Genomic DNA, 17,192 nt, shown 5'->3' with positions numbered 1-17,192 from the left:
TACTTATAATAAACCAGGCCTCCTAGTGTATCTCAACAACCTGGGCCCTGGCCCTGAATCCAAATCGCACTAAGTTTTCCTCATTACTAATAATTATTGGTTGGTTACCAAAGCAGGGTACTACGTTACCACTTTGTGGCACAAATTCATGCGAAGTTACTGGACCTCAATTCGAAGGTGGATGCTTTTTCTGATAATTGTCATTAACATAATTTCGGTTACACTGGTATACTCGGCTAAGTTAGCCTCATGTCTTTTAAAGTTATTATTACTATTCGTTTTGTAACTCTGTTTTTCACTTTGGTGTACACTCATTGCACTCCAAAGGCATCAAGTACGCCCACAAAAGATAATAATTCTTCAACCATTCTCCACACACTACATAGTATATCCTTCTACGTGTAAATGGGCAATCATCTTATAAAATTCAAACTAACCCCTCTTCCTCCATTGGCTTATCCAAGTACTTGGCTCGTGTTAAATGCCAGTTGAAATACTTTCGCATTGTGCCCCACATATTACTGTAATACTTCGGGTTCCACAAATCCGATAACAGTTTTTCTTGGGCACTAGCTGACCAATACTTTTCTTTAAACTTCTATTGAAAATCTTCCCAAGAGGAAAAGTTTTCAATGTTTACCCTACGTCACTCTGAGGCTTCGTCTAATAGATGCCCCACAGCAAAGTCAAACTTTTTCGCATCCTCCCAGTTGCTGGGCAAGGCTTGGTTGAACCTTTTAAAAAAATGGGTAGGATGTACTTCCCCGTCTGGCTTAAACTTAGGGAATCGCCTGGATAATCCAGAATTGGCTCCCGATTGTAAATCTGTCATTACCTCACTAGTCAATACCACATTAGGAAAAGTCACCCTATTGTCTACTTTGTCCTGAATAAGTCTGAATTTCTCCCATAAATTATCTATACCTCCCTTGGTATTCAGAAGGCAAATTTGGAGACACTTTGTCGGGGGTTATTCTAGTGGCCACTTTTCGGCCTATCATTTCCTCTACTTGTTCCTCCTGGCTACTTATATTTGTCATACCTGAAGTTGCTAGTTTCTCTGTAAAGTTTTGTTCCACGTTATCTACTCAATTATTGATGCCTGCAATTTGTGATTGGACTATAGGAATTAGCTTATCCTGTTTCTCGACACTCGGCACTTGCCTTTAAAGTGTGTAGTCTCTGCCTTACTACATCAAATATAACATTACATATACTTTGAAATGATCCTAATCTTTCACCAATTTCAGCTTCTTCATTATTACATTTATCTTCAGTATCCAATTCTAATTTTTTAGCTAAGTCCTGAAGTTGGTGACTCTGTGTCTGACTAAGGTTACTGAACAGTTGATTTACATGACTGCTTAATGGACTAGTTAATTCCTCTTTCAAATCTATTTTAAAATTTTCTACTTTAGTTGTTAAAGTATCAAATTCAGTCTTCAAATTTCCCATACCTTCACATAAATTAGTAAAGTCTTTACTTTGTGAATCTCCTTTATCACTTAACAATCCCAAAGTTTCATTCCGAACATCCAATTTATTATTTAATTCAGTATTCACTGTATCTATTTCTCTACTTAAATTAGCACTCTGTGCATCAAGTTTTTCACTTAGTTGCACTTGTCATTTCTCAAAGGAGTATTCTGAGCAGTTTGTTCCTTTCTTAAAGCTTCTGAATCTGCCCTTTGGGCTTTGATTAACTTTACTACTTCAGACCAGTGAGGCATCTCCTTACTCACTTTCATAGCCATGGCTGGTTCTGAAGTTCCACCATTTCTATTATTCAACAGTTTCTTTTTAACTTTACTCTCAATTGTTGTTTTGTGTTCACCCAGTGTAGAGTTCTAGCTGTATTGGTGAGTGGATGCGTAATCAGCACAAGTGAACAGCACTGGCGCCGGCAGCGTCAATTTGTGGTTTCAGCATTGGTGGGCGTATGGGGAATCAGCACCAGTGATCAGCGACTAGTGCTGGAGTCGTCAGACTTAGGCTGGATTCCTCATCTGCATCCCCGCAAAGTGTGTGTGAGCTGCTTGCTCCTGACACCGGATCTTCTTCGATGAATTATTCTTGTCGTATTTCTTCTTAGTCTAAACTGTTGAGATTTTCCTTGTATGGTATTTATTAATTGTGGCCCATTTTAAACGTTTATGTAGAATCCAACTCTGCAAAACAAGTGTCTTGTCTTGTTATACCAGGTTTCTATGGCAATACATCACATCTTCTGCTTCGATTTCCTCTCAAAATTCCCGTTCTTTAAAGTCCTTTCCACTGGTCACCACATTCTAAAGATGTGCGATGATAAGAAGCGGTGTGACCTTGGATTTGCAAGTAAAATCCACACCTCTCTCACATTGGTTGACTTACTTGATCTGTGTAGCTGATCTTCTTCTCTGGATTGCCAGCTCTGTCATTCTCCAAAACCTTATTGTCCGAAGAATAATGCTGGTTATGGGATTTATAAGACATTCGATTTATTAAATAATTTAGTACTCGAAGAATACTTTTAACTCAGGCATAGTATATTTCAACTTCCACATAGAACAAATTCAATATTTCTCACATCAATATTCGAATGTTTATAAGTCAGCCAATTTGTTTCATGTTAAACTCAATGAAATACATCTGCAATAGTGTAGTTTCTACAGCTACACAATTTATGAACATGTCTTGCTTCTAGCAAGTCCAATACATGAATTACAATTAAATGTCTATAATGGGTTGTTCATTTTTCTTTAGCAATAATCACAACACTAAAACAGCAAGGAATACTACACAATTACTTCTGGCTCTTCCAATCTACTTCCGTGGCGCGAGCAGCAAAAACCTGTCAATGCCATTCGACCGTCACGTCTACCTTGTGCTCGTGACTCCTATCCAGCCTGCACACACAAACGTCACGTAGCATGTACATTCTCTCACACTTATTTTTTAAATATCTTGTGTTTGAGACAACAAAAGGATGAGTGGTTCTGGAATTTATGTGGAAATTCTTGAAGCACTACACATTCAAGTGCTGCTTTTGTTGATGTCCAAATGGATTTTCTCAGTCATTCTGAAATTTTATATTTCAGATTTTTAATTTCATTGTCATCCTAACATCATTAGAATAAAATAAATTTGTGCAAATTTTTTACGTCCATTTTATAACTTATTGTTTACCCTCTATGAAATAATATGGCGGCATAGTTTGACTGTTGAGCAAAAACTGGAGCATGCATATCCTTTTTAACAACATCAAAGGGTTGCATATACTATTGAAATATGCATATTGTTAGTATCAAAGTAATCTACCCTAAAGATACTAAGTGGATAATGATTGTGTTAGATACAATTACTTTTGTATACTTCCTGTCAAAATTAGGGCTTGGGGCATATTTCAGACTAACTGAATCAGTTATATCAAATATGACAATTTTAGAATGTTGCTCTTCCCCCTCCCCCCCTCCCCCTTGAAAAAAAATTGCAGGCATTTATAGACATTGTTGTTGTCTTCAGTCCTGAGAGACTGGTTTGATGCAGCTCTCCAAGCTACTCTATCCTGTGCAAGCTGCTTCATCTCCCAGTACCTACTGCAACATACATCCTTCTGAACCTGCTTAGTGTATTCATCTCTTGGTCTCCCTCTTCGATTTTTACCCTCCACGCTGCCCTCCAATACTAAATTGGTGATCCCTTGATGCCTCAGAACATGTCCTACCAACTGATCCCTTCTTCTAGTCAAGTTATGCCACAAACTTCTCTTCTCTCCAATTATATTCAATACTTCCTCATTAGTTATGTGATCTACCCATCTAATCTTCAGAATTCTTCTGTAGCACCACATTTCGAAAGCTTCTATTCTCTTCTTGTCTAAACTATTTATCATCCATGTTTCACTTCCATACATGGCTACAATCCATACAAATACTTTCAGAAACGACTTCCTGACACTTAAGTCTATACTCGGTGTTAACAAATTTCTCTTCTTCAGAAACACTTTCCTTGCCATTGCCAGTGTACATTTTATATCCTCTCTACTTCAACCATCATCAGTTATTTTGCTCCCCAAATAGCAAAACTCCTTTACTACTTTAAGTGTCTCATTTCCTAATCTAATACCCTCAGCATCACCTGACTTAATTCGACTACTTTCCATTATCCTCGTTTTGCATTTGTGGATGTTTCTTATATCCTCCTTTCAAGACACTATCCATTCAGTTCAACTGCTCTTCCAAGTCCTTTGCTGTCTCTGACAGAATTAAAGTGTCATCGGCGAACCTCAAGGTTTTATAAGTAATATTATAAGCCTGATTTGTTGACTGTTGTTGCAGGTGGTTCTTATAACAGGTGCTAGCTCTGGCTTAGGTGAGGCACTGGCCCATGCTTTCTATCAGGCTGGATGCAGGGTGATTCTTGCAGCAAGACGTGAAGATGAGCTCCAAAGAGTCAAGAATGCTTTGTTAACTACTCATAATGTAAGTAGAAAAAAATTGCTTATTTCATCTATTTATGGCTCTTTGTCTTGTAGCAAACTTTCATTGTTATATTTCTTCTCAGACTGGAAATATGCTTACGCCACACACACACACACACACACACACACACACACACACACACACACACACACACACCTCTTTTCAATTTCAGTCCCTGCTAACTTGTCATAATAGGCAGAACTACTGCATAGAAACTTGGATCTTAAGGTGGCTAATGAATAGCTGAAACCCACTGTTGTTATCCTGGCTGTTAATAAATTTGATGCATAAAAGGAGATTTACGTCTGTTAGAGACACAACAGTTAGACATATAATGGTATGTCATATTTAGGAATTAATGGTCTCACACTTACTGTCAATGATTTATTTTAAATTAAAGTATAATAATTTGCAGTAAGAAAAATTTAATAAATGATAGCTGAAGCTGAACAATAAATGCAAAGACTGGCATGTCTGGTGTCTGCGCATTCAGGTTTAAAAGGAGCACAGTGTAGGCAGATAGTCTTAATGGAGATTATAAGATATAGTTGTAACAAAATTTTTCTGTATTTGGGCAGTAAAAGCATGGGCTTTGGAGGCAGAGTGGGGATACGGTAAATAGCAAGCTGTGACAGAGAACAAGGAACAGTGTGTGAACCAGGCATTATCTTAAAAACGTTCACATGTTGTTGGAGTCTGAAAGTTTAATGGAAGTTATGGAGATGGACTGTAGGCAGCAGGAAAGCCACAGCATTGAACTTTGCACATTTCATTGCAGAAACTTTAGCTCCAGACTTGAAAGGGAAATCGCTCAGCAAACAGATTTTTTTTTTTTTCTGTAATTTTCTATATTCGTGGTATGTGAAGTTCAGAAATCGAATATTAATCATTCAAAGTAGTTCAATGTAACTTGCAAAAAAAAAAAAAAGAGAAAATCAACTTTGAAATTTTCTAAGTGTCTTTAATTCACTAAAACTTAGTAAGATTTTTGCTGGGCAGCTGTGATCTGTGTTAGAATGCTTGACTGTCACACCAACAGCCTGCATTAGATTCCTGGCCGATGCAAATTTTTAAACGAGGGTGGACATTCCACGAGCATTTTCTTAAAGCACAAAATGAATAAAGATTTGGTGGCGGGGGAGGGGGGGGGGCTGAGACTGGTAATCACTGGTTTCTCATTCTGGTCATTACTTTTTTCATTTTGTTTCCATTCTGTTAGAACACCTACATCATTTAAATATAAAATTCATAAAGTGTATGCTAATTAACACATATATCTAATTGGCATTTTGACGAAAAAATTTTATGCTTCGTGAAAATGCTTGTGGAATAACTTCATCCCCCTGGAATCAAACCCAGGCTGCCTGCCTGGCAGTCAAGCATTCTATTATAGAGCATTTGCAAAGCTGCCCAATGAAAAATTTACCCTGATTTAGTGAATTAAAGGTGTTCACAAAAACTTCATGCACCATAAATATAAAAAATTACAAAATTCCATTTGCCACATGGTCTCTTTGTTAGTAAAACTTGCCATACAGTGGAACATCAGAGGAGACATATCATGTTGGGCATAGCAGAATTTTGGAAAAGTGGTACCAAACTTGAATGATTTAGTGTGAACAGTTGGAACTCTGAGCTTTACTGGTTAGTGGTGATAGTCTTCAGATTAGTTTAGTGTTCAGATCTGAATAATCATGGGGCATAGACTGCAACATAAATCTGAAATATAACATCACTCCAAGGCAATCTTATACCGGACTAGATACTTATTTGCCCATTCTGTGTGACAGTGCCAATATTTATTGCTGTATTATGTTTAATAAATAGAACATCATAAAAATTCTCATATCACCTCGATTTATGGAGTGCCCATTTCGTACATTTCAATAATCACAGGGACTAGAGGCAAGAAATTTGAACTTCAGTGAACTGTCTAATGATATATGGTTGCTCCCATAGACAACAGTGCCAAACAAATTACAATGAAATGAACACCCTTAGCTGCTTACAGGCGTTGACGTACGTCAACAGGGACAGATGAAAATGTGTGCCCCGACCGGGACTCGAACCCGGGATCTCCTGCTTACATGGCAGACACTCTATCCATCTGAGCCACAGAGGACACAGAGGATAGCGCGACTGCAGGGATTTATCTCTGGCACGCCTCCCGTGTCCCCGTTGACGTATGTCAACGCCTGCAAGCAGCTAAGGGTGTTCATTTCATTTTAATTTAATTCTAACGAGCTGCTTGGTCACCGATGATATCTGTTCTTTTGGACATGTCCGAAAGGACAGATACCATCTTAGTAAATACAGAGCCAAACAATTTAGCAGTCACACATCATTCCTTGTTGCAGGTAGAAAATATTTTTCTTATGAGGTTCCAACAGTAACTTTTCAGTGAGTGATTTTTCACTGAAGGGTGCTTTCCAAAGTGATTGTACAATAGTTAGACACACAAATGATAGGATGATGTGGCTGTTCACTGAGGTAGTGCTTAAACATCAAAACTCTCAAGATGGCATTTGTTCTCCTACCAGGAATTAATAATGATTGGAGAATGACAAGCAAAAAGCAAACCAACAAATGTTGAAAAGAAAAGGAACACATTGAGTAATTTTACTATCCTTCCAGTAACCCCTAAAAGTGCCGAACAAAAAATGTTGTAAGAAGGAAACAGGATCTTCACGCATTACCTAAAAATCATTCCAGAGAGAGGCAATTAAAACATCATGGACCAAACCTAGATCATAGCAGAGTTTTCCTATGAAAAATCGAAGATCTGATTTTGGGCCATAGTCGAATACACCGGTTTAATCTGTTGGGGTGGATAATTTGTCAGTTTTCAGCTGCTCACTTACGTCAACTTTTTGTTGCAGAGTGAAAGTTTCATCCTAAAAATCTGCCTGTTAGGTGCTGGGTTCAAAGCTCCAAATACAAAAGTCAACGTACTAATTGAAGAAACTGCCCAAGGTCATGCAGAAAATCATTTCTTTGATGTATTTTTTGAGAACTTGTGTCTTAATTCACGAACTATGGCATTTTTTGTTTTCAGATATTCAACTGGTTGGTGGGAAAGCCTACAATCATGTACAAACCATGGTATCATGGTGGTAAAAATGTGCCAGCAAAATTTTTTTGTGTGAAGAAATAGCTGTTACCTTATGGTATTCTGGTCTGTTACTGTGAGTTTCGTTAAAGAATTTTAGATCAATATAATCATTGTCAAACAAAATCTACTATTTTTGGGTAGCATGACAGATAGTTCAAATTCCACAGGTATTAGTACTGTGAAGGGTAGATAACGTCGAGATGAAGAACAACAAAATAAGTACCACAACAAACAAGTGAAACTGCTGCATAATAAGGCCACAAGTTGGCCCCAATGAGGATTTGTCAGTGTGCAAACTAAAAAACAGTAAGGACACCTGTTACAGCGTGTATCCAGCTCTTAAATAAAGATTCCTACTTCTTTTATTTAAATTAATTGGAAAGCCCAAAATGTCATTTACATCGATTGTAATCAACATAAGTGGATTTGACGTTTACAAAAGTTCTTTCACAGGACACCGGGGGCACGTGGTCAAATAATTTAACATAGAAAATATTAAATAAGAAATAAAAAAAATTGCAGAACTGTTACAAATTCCATTAACCACCTACATCTATAATCTGCAAATCACTGAGAGTTGCATGGTGCAGGTTGCTTTCCATTGTACCAGTTATTAAGGCTTTTTCCCCTTCCCTCCACATATGGAGCACAGGAAAAATTATGCTTAAAGTCTGTCTTCATGTTGTAACTTACCTTTGTGATCCATATGGGAGCAGTAATATAGAGGGTTCTAGCATAATCCAAGAGACATCACTAAAGTTGGTTTTAGAAAATTTCTAAGTAGGCTTTCACAGTACAGTTTGTGTCTATCTTCAGTAGTCTGCCTGTTAACTTATTTCAACATCTCGATGACACACTTTCATGCGTCAAATAAATCTGTGACCATTTGTGCTGCCCTTCTCTGCATCTATTCAGTATCCCCTGTTAGCCCTATTTGGTACAGTTCCACAACACTTGAGCAATACACCAGGATGGGTCATGGTCTTGGTCACATTAGTTCAGTTATGTCATGTTCCATAGATCATTTTCGCAATTTTTATCAATATCTACCAGTTCTGAAACAAACTTGTCCATGGAATAGGAGCTGTCCAAAAGAAATGATTTTAAGCTACGTTTAAAACGTGAGCTGCTGCCTGCCAGACACTTTTTGTTGTTGGGCAAATGATCCAAGATTTTTGTTTCTGAATAATGTACTCCTTTTTGAGCAACTGACAGCTTCAATAACGGATAGGAAAGGTCATTTTTTCCTCCAGTGTTGTAAATATGAACATCACTGTTCTTTAAGAATTGAAATGGATTATTTATAACGAATTTCATTAGCGAATATATGTACTCTGATGGTGCAGTTAAAATACCTAACTCCTTGAACAGGTACCCACATGACATCCTTGGGTGAACACCACTAATTATTCTCACTGCTCTCTTTTGTGCATTCAGTACTTTTTGTCTAAATGGTGAGTTACCCCAGAAAACTATTCCGTAAGACATTACTGAGTGGATATATGCAGAGTACATTAGGAAGCTGATCTGTGTATTACCAAGACTAGTGATTGTACGAAGAGCTAAAGAAGCTAAACTTAATTGTTTGAGAAGCTCAGTAATATGCTTCTTCCATTTCCAGTTGTCATCAATGTAAAGACCCTAAATTTTGGAGAAATCTACCCTGTTAACTGAGCCCTGTTCATTTGCTACATCAGTTGTCGATATGACTATTCGGTGTACAGAACTGGATATAGTGAGTTTTTTCCAAAATTAAGAGAGAGTCCATTTTCTGAGAACCACTTAATAATTCTTTGAAAGACATCCATCCTTAACAATATCTTCAGCTGCTTTTTCTGGAATGGGATTTATTATAACACTCGTGTCATGTGCAAAAAGTACTAGGTCTGTTTGCGGAACGTTAAGTGAGAGGTCATTCACATGAATAAAGAACATCAGAGGACCCAAAATTGAACCCTGTGGGACTCCCTTTGTGATAATTCCCCATTCACTAGAATTTACCACACTCCCAACATTATTTGTGTTATTCAGCGCAACTTTCTTGCTTTCTGTTCATGTATGATTCAAAGCAGCTGTGTATAGCCTTCAATTCCATAAAACCTGAGTTTTTCTAAGAGTGTGACATGATCCACACAGTCAAATGCCTTGGAAAGATAAAAAAATACCAACTGGCAATAATTTGTTATTTAGGGCTTGTACTATTTCATGGGTAAATGTGAGATTGGTCTATAATTTAAGTCACTCTTGTCCCCTTTCTTATGAAGATGTTTGACAGTTGCATATTTCAATCTGTATGCAAAAATTCCATGTGCCAACGAAGCATTACATATATCACTAAGTGCTCCACTTGTTAGACTAGAACAACACTTCAAAATTCTGTTAGAGACTCAAACACCACCACATGAGATCTTGTTTTTCAGTATATTTATAATTCCCCTAATTTCAGTGGGGGATGTTGGTGCTATTTCCAAAGGCCTGACGTCCTGGGGAATGACATTTTTAACATACTTTTTTGCTTCTTCGACTGAACCCATTAACCCGATTTTTGCTGCTACATTCAGAAAGTGATTGTTAAAAATACTTGCAACTTGTGAATTATCACTCTCATTATCATCATTCAGCTTTATTGCTATGGTATGCTGTGCACTGTCAGGCTGCCCTATCTCCTGTTTGACAATATTACATATAGTTTTAATCTTATTATCCACATTATTAATTTCTGTCAGAACACAGTCTTCTAGACTTCTTAATGACTTTCCTCAAAATATTACAGTATCTTTTGTAGTAAGCAAGTAATGTCAGATCCTGACTTATTCTGGCCTGTCTATATATTTCCCTCTTCCTCTTACACGATATCTTAATTCCCTTAGTAATCTATGGCTTGCTTTACTTTGTATTGGCATTCCAGGAAAGCAACTCTCCAATATTTAGCCAAATTTGCAGGGGAATAAATTGGCATCATCATCATTTTTCTGGGTATATTTCATCCCATTCTACCCTTTCTAAGCTGATCTTAAAACTGTGCCCAGTTCGCATCAATAAGCCTCCCTGCCTTGTATGAACCTGCCTGAAGCCTGTAAGGTGCTATATATGTTATTTCCATTAACTGTGCATCATGATCAGATAGCCCGTTAACAACTAGGGACACATTAATTGTTTGTGCCTGAGCACTGTCTATGAAAATGTTATCGATAAGTGGTCTACTATCCCACAGCACACAAGTTGGAAAATTTACAACAAATACTAGACTGAAACAACCAAACAAAGATTCTAGCTCATTTTTCCTGTCTAAATCTTTTAAGAAATCAACATTAAAATCATCACAAACCACTCACTAACTGCTTCTTTTTGTCTGACAGGTAGCTCAATAGTGCCTCTGGAATTTTCATGAGTAGCTGAAAGTTACCTTGAGGGGATCTGTAGACTGTTAAAATTACTACAGAAGTATATTGCAGAAGCAACTCACAAGTACATGCTTAAAGGATCTGATATACACAAAAACTATTTATTTCAATATTTTTGACTTTGTGTCCAGTTTTTGTATAAGTAGTAACTCCTCCTTTTCCCATGTTGACTCTACATAAGATGCTATTCTGTAATCCCTTAAATTTAACTTCTCCATCCCTGTGGTTACATGGTGTTCAGAGACACACAAAACGTCTATACCTTCAGAATTTACCCCATTTTCTAGGCATACAAGAAGCTCATCTATCTTACTTTTCAATCCTCTAATGTTCTAATGAAACACACAAATTTTATTTCCTTGGATACTGCTACAGACATTATGGCACTGTTCTGTTTAATCTCTTTAAATACTCTGTCTGTAACCTGACTCTAGCCTAAAAAATGTGTCCCTCTGACTCCAGTAACGACAGGTATTTCGTCTTTTGTGCATGTGCCCGTCCCCCCTCCCCCCCCCCCCCCCCCCCCCCAAAAAAAAAATATATTTTCTGCAGGCCATGACTAGTGTAACCCCACCTCCCAATTGCATCAACAGGCACAGCACAGACATGAGATTTACTTTCTGCCAACAGCCTGAAGAAGGAGCCACTGGCTCCGAAAGCTTGCTGGTCACAACCACCTTTTATATGTGTGTTCTGGCGCTGCTTGTTGAGTAGATTTTTCATCTGTTCAATTAAGTAATAATATCCAGACACTTGTACGAGTTGACCAATTCCAGCTGTGACTCACTGATGTTATAGTCATAGGATAATACTTTTCTTGTGATGTGTACAATTTTACACTTCTGAATATTTAAAGCAAGTTTCCAGTCTCTGCACAGCTGGGGAAATCTTACCAAGATATGACTGAATACTTGCGCAACTTTTTTCAGAATGTACTTAGTTACAGATAACTGCATCATCTGCAAAAAGTATAAGATTACTATTGATATTGTCTGGAAGCTCATTAATATACAACATGAACAGCAGGCGCTTTACTCCTACATCTGTCAATGATTCTCTATCCTCCAAGATAACGATGTTGTCCTCTCCACCAAGAAATCCTGAATCCAGTCACAAATCTCACTTTATACCTTGTGATTGTAATTTTGATAGTAAATGTTTGTTTTGATAGTAATTATATGTATGGTACTGAGCCAAATGTCTTTCAGAATTCATGAAACAATGCATCTACCTGCCTGCCTTGATTCACGGCTTTCAGGATGTTGTAAAAAAAATAAAATAAAATAAATGCAAGTCGGTTTTCATGTGATTGATGTTTTTGGACTGCTTGGTGGCTGCATGCGGGAGGTCCTTCTGTTGGAGAAATCTCATTACAATTAAACTTGGAATATTTTCTGAGATTGTACAACAAAAGGATGTCAATGATATTAGATAATAGTGTTGTGGATCACTTCTGCTGCCCTTGTTGTGGTTTGTATGACGTGCTTTCTTCATATTACCACTGGAGCCAGTTTTTTGTTTAAGAGTTCTTCTGTACATTATAGCTAAAAGAGAGGCTAACTCAGCCACAAAGTCAGTATAGAATATGGTAGGAATCCCACCAGGCTCTGGAGCGTTGTTCGGTTTTAATTATTTATGTCTATTTTTAAATGCACTGACACTAATATCTATTCCACTTACCTTTGCAGTGGTACATGAATTAAATTGGGGCAGTACTCCTGGGGTTTCCTTTGTAAAGCAATATTTTAACACAGAGTTAAACATTTTTGCTTTTACTCTACCACCCTACATTTCAGTTCCTGTCATATCCGTGATTGTTGGACACTAACTGTGGTGCAACTAACAGCTTTTACTTAGGGAAAGATTTATTTGGGTTTTGTGAGAGATTTTTCAATAATATTCTGCCAGGATAATTGCTGAAAGTGTCTTGCGTTGCTTTACATGCAGCCAAACTCGTTTCACTTTCTCTACCTTCAGCATTATTTTTTTCATATTATGCAGCAATCTCGATTTCTTTAAATGAATCTTTACAGTAGTGGGAGGTCTCTACCATCTTGAAGTGATCTACTATGTATTTATCTATCCAATGCATGGTTACCAGTTCTTTTAAACTTCAGCTATAGTTCCTCTACATGCTCTTGTCCTGGGCCTAAAAGTTTAAAGTTCCTCACTGGGATATGGCAGTTCTGCCTCTTTACCTAATTTACTGAACATGTCTGTTTGCTTACTTTATTTGCTTTTTGTACTTTAGTAAAAATTGTTGCCACAACTACTGCACGGTCACTGATGCCACTTTCAATGTGAACATCCTCAGAGGAGTCAGGTCTGTTTATTGCCATTACGTCAAATATATTTGCATCATTACTGGGATTCTGAACTACCTGTTCTAGAATAATTTTCAGAAAAGGTATTTGGCAATGTTTCACAGGGTTTCTTGTTATGCCTACTCCTAATGAAACTGTTGTTATCCCAGCTGACTGTTGGATGATTACAGTCTTGTCTGATTATTTCTATATGATTTGGAAATTTAAGTGACCTGAGGTTTTGTCTAAAGTTTATTGGTTACATCTGGAGGTGAGTGTGTTGGTTGACAAAAGTATCTAATTGTAAGCTTACACCAACATCTGATGTGTCTTCCCCAGACAGTCTCACAAGCAGCTTCAGTTTCTGTCTGAATGGAATGGAGTTTCATTTCTGACAAGACATTACCTTATTCTTTTGATATACTCTTAAATTTTCCCCAAAACTTTCACTGTTCATAATTTGGGTTTTAACCACCTTCCTGTTCCTAGTATTATCTGAACTTCGATGTTTTCTACGAGCATTTTAAGCTGTGCCAATCTGTACTAAATGTTTCAGCAGTTAACCACTAGGAATTTAATACTCTCACCTGAAGTGTTGATCAATAAGAATTCTTGAGGATTCATACCCTTGCCCAGAAATGTGTTGCTATGTTCGGGACAATGTTTGTTTGTGAACAAATGTTTTCAGTTATGAGTATTAACAAAACAAAAACAAGGTGAAGCTTGTCTGATGCTTCATTGGAAGTTACACTTTGAATTCCAACTGCCAAAACAACTGTTCCAAATATTGGAAAATTACTGGCTTCGAAGTGATACCAAAGATAAACAAGGAATCTTGTAAATTATTGCAATATAAGGAGCATAAGAAAACTATTCTTTCTGTCTGTACACAGAATTGGCAGTATTATCATTATCATCATCATCCATTTAAATACTGGTGCGTCACCTGACATGCTCTAATTTGCCCATCCCCATTCACCAAACAACAACATGACTCTCCCCTCACCTCGCTAAGCACTGCCACAACACGTTCCTCTCCTAAAACAGCCGCAACAGTGCTGTGTTTTCCCTCCATCAGCTTCCTCGGGCCAATTACCAATACAGGCACTACAGTGGGAAATTAGCAGGCAGTGATTATGCTTGTGTACCTACAGTTCATTCACTATGATCTGTCTGGAACACGTTTTGGAACTTCTACTGGCATAAGGAATCATGGTGTTTATCATAGGAACACCAGAGTATAAATGTGTGAATCAGATACTAATTTCTAAAATGAATGTTCGGAGACTTTCTCTTCTTTTATGCTGTTGACCAGCCAGGCAGTATTTCCCAGTTTGAGCTTAGGGGGAACTTTATGTTCATTAAGCAAACCAGGAAATCAATTTGTCTGGAAAGCACGCAATACAGAAACAACATTGAGATTCCTCTGAACTTTTTCATTTAGGTATAGCCCCATGTATTGCTGTCCACCATGTCAACATGAAATGTGCTGTAATGGGATGTGTGTTCAGTCACAAGCTTTTCATTCCATACAACAAGGAGGATTTATTTGTGATTGTATTTTAATTACTCTCTATAGCTCCAGATCATGTTTTTATCCTGTTCTTTACATTCGAGACACTTATTTTCGAAAAGGCCTTACTCCAAATTTCGACAAAATGAATTACGAACAATACCAGATGTTGTATACAGGATGTTCCAAAAAGGTACGGCCAAACTTTCAGGAAACATTCCTCACACACAAATAAAGAAAAGATATGTGGACATGTGTCCATAAACGCTTAATTTCCATGTTAGAGCCCATTTCAGTTTTGTCAGTATGTACTGTACTTCCTCGATTCACCGCCAGTTGGCCCAATGTTGACTTCGGTGCTTGTGTTGACATGAGACTCATTGCTCTACAGTACTAGCATAAAGCACATCAGTACATAGCATCAACATGTTAGTGTTCATCACGAACGTGGTTTTGCAGTCAGTGCAATGTTTACAAATGCGGAGTTGGCAGATGCCCATTTGATGTATGGATCAACACGGGGCAATAGCTGTGGTGCGGTACATTTGTATCGAGACAGATTTCCAGAACGAAGGTGTCCCGACAGGAAGACGTTCGAAGCAATTGATCGGCGTCTTAGGGAGCATGGAACATTCCAGCCTATGACTCGTGACTGGGGAAGACCTAGAATGACGAGGACACCTGCATTGGACGAGGCAATTATTTGTGTAGTTCACAATAACCCTAATGTCAGCGTCGGAGAAGTTGCTGCTGTACAAGGTAACGTTGACCACGTTACTGTATGGAGAGTGCTATGAGAGAACCAGTTGTTTCCGTACCATGTACAGCGTGTGCAGGCACTATCAGCAGCTGATTGGCCTCCACGGGTAAACTTCTGCGAATGGTTCATCCAACAATGTCTCAATCCTCATTTCAGTGCAAATGTTCTCTTTACGGATGAGGCTTGATTCCAACATGATCAAATTGCAAATTTTCACTATCAACATGTGTGGGCTGACGAGAATCTGCACGCAATTGTGCAATCACATCATCCACAGATTTTCTGTAAAAGTTTGGGCAGGCATTCTTGGTGATGTCTTGATTGGGCCCCACGTTCTTCCACCTACGCTCAATGGAGCATGTTATCATAATATCATATGGGATACTCTACCTGTGCTGCTAGAACATGTGCCTTTACAAGTACGATACAACATGTGGTTCATGCCCGATGGAGCTCCTGCACATTTCAGTCGAAGTGTTCGCACGCTCCTCAACAACAGATTCGGTGACCGATGGATTGGTAGAGGTGGACCAATTCCATGGCCTCTACACTCTCCTGACTTCAACTCTCTTGACTTTCATTTATGGGGGCATTTGAAAGCTCTTGTCTACACAACCACAGTACCAAATGTAGAGACTCTTCGTGCTCGTATTGTGGACGGCTGTGTTACAATACGCCATTCTCCAGGGCTGCATCAGCGCATCAGGGATTCCATGCGATGGAGAGTGGGTGCATGTATCCTCTCTAATGGAGGACATTTTGAACTTTTCCTGTAACAGTGTTTGAAGTCACACTGGTGCATTCTGTTGCTGTGTGTTTCCATTCCATGATTAATGTGATTTGAAGAGAAGTAATAAAATGAGCTCTAACATGGAAAGTAAGCATTTCCGGACACATGTCCACATAACATATTTTCTTTCTTTGTGTGTGAGGATTGTTTCCTGAAAGTTTGGCCATACCTTTTTGTAACACCCTGTATATAGGTACAGCTTTCTGCATGGAAAGAGCTTTATTCCTCACATTGTAAAGGTGTTTTTGCATCTTTGTTACAGATGCATCATTTTTGAAACGGCTTTACTCCTGGAATAATTTAGTAGCAGTGGTGATCATCTTTGCATCCCATTTGTTGAAAGCTAAACACTAAGTGTTAAATTATGCTTTTTGTAATTCCCCAAGTGTCAAGTATTGAGTTGGAACATATTGAAAGTATCAAGAATATTTTATTTCCAGAAGTGTATGTTGTTTTTAATTTTAAATATGCTTACAATTGGCCATTACCTATTAACAGTAACAAAATGCAAGGCATACAATGTTTACTTGATCATATTCCTCATCAACATAGGTATTGCTGCGCGGTGTGGGATCCTTACCAGGTGGGATTGACGGAGGACATCGAGAGGGTGCAAAGAAGGGCAGCTCGTTTTGTATTATCGCGTTATAGGGGAGAGAGTGTGGCAGATATGATACACGAGTTGGGATGGAAGTCATTACAGCATAGACGTTTTTCGTCGCGGCGAGAGCTTTTTACAAAATTTCAGTCACCAACTTTCTCTTCCGAATGCGAAAATATTTTGTTGAGCCCAACCTACATAGGTAGGAATGATCATCAAAATAAAATAAGAGAAATCAGAGCTCGAACA

The 17,192-nt window shown here is 38.1% G+C and overlaps 1 protein-coding gene across 1 annotated transcript in view; it reads left to right on the top strand.

Annotated features, from left to right (window-relative positions):
* Positions 1–17,192, top strand: part of LOC126354971 (dehydrogenase/reductase SDR family protein 7-like) — a 31,423-nt gene that overhangs the window by 8,254 nt on the left and 5,977 nt on the right. The window contains exon 2 of the mRNA XM_050005055.1: positions 4,317–4,460. Within this exon, the coding sequence (XP_049861012.1) occupies positions 4,317–4,460 (144 nt within the window). The remainder of the gene's footprint in view (positions 1–4,316; positions 4,461–17,192) is intronic.

The sequence above is a fragment of the Schistocerca gregaria genome, chromosome 3 (assembly GCF_023897955.1).
Source record: "Schistocerca gregaria isolate iqSchGreg1 chromosome 3, iqSchGreg1.2, whole genome shotgun sequence".
In the NCBI taxonomy this organism is placed as follows: domain Eukaryota; kingdom Metazoa; phylum Arthropoda; class Insecta; order Orthoptera; family Acrididae; genus Schistocerca; species Schistocerca gregaria.
Note: the sequence above shows the minus strand (reverse complement) of the source record. Positions and strands in the feature narration are given on the sequence as shown.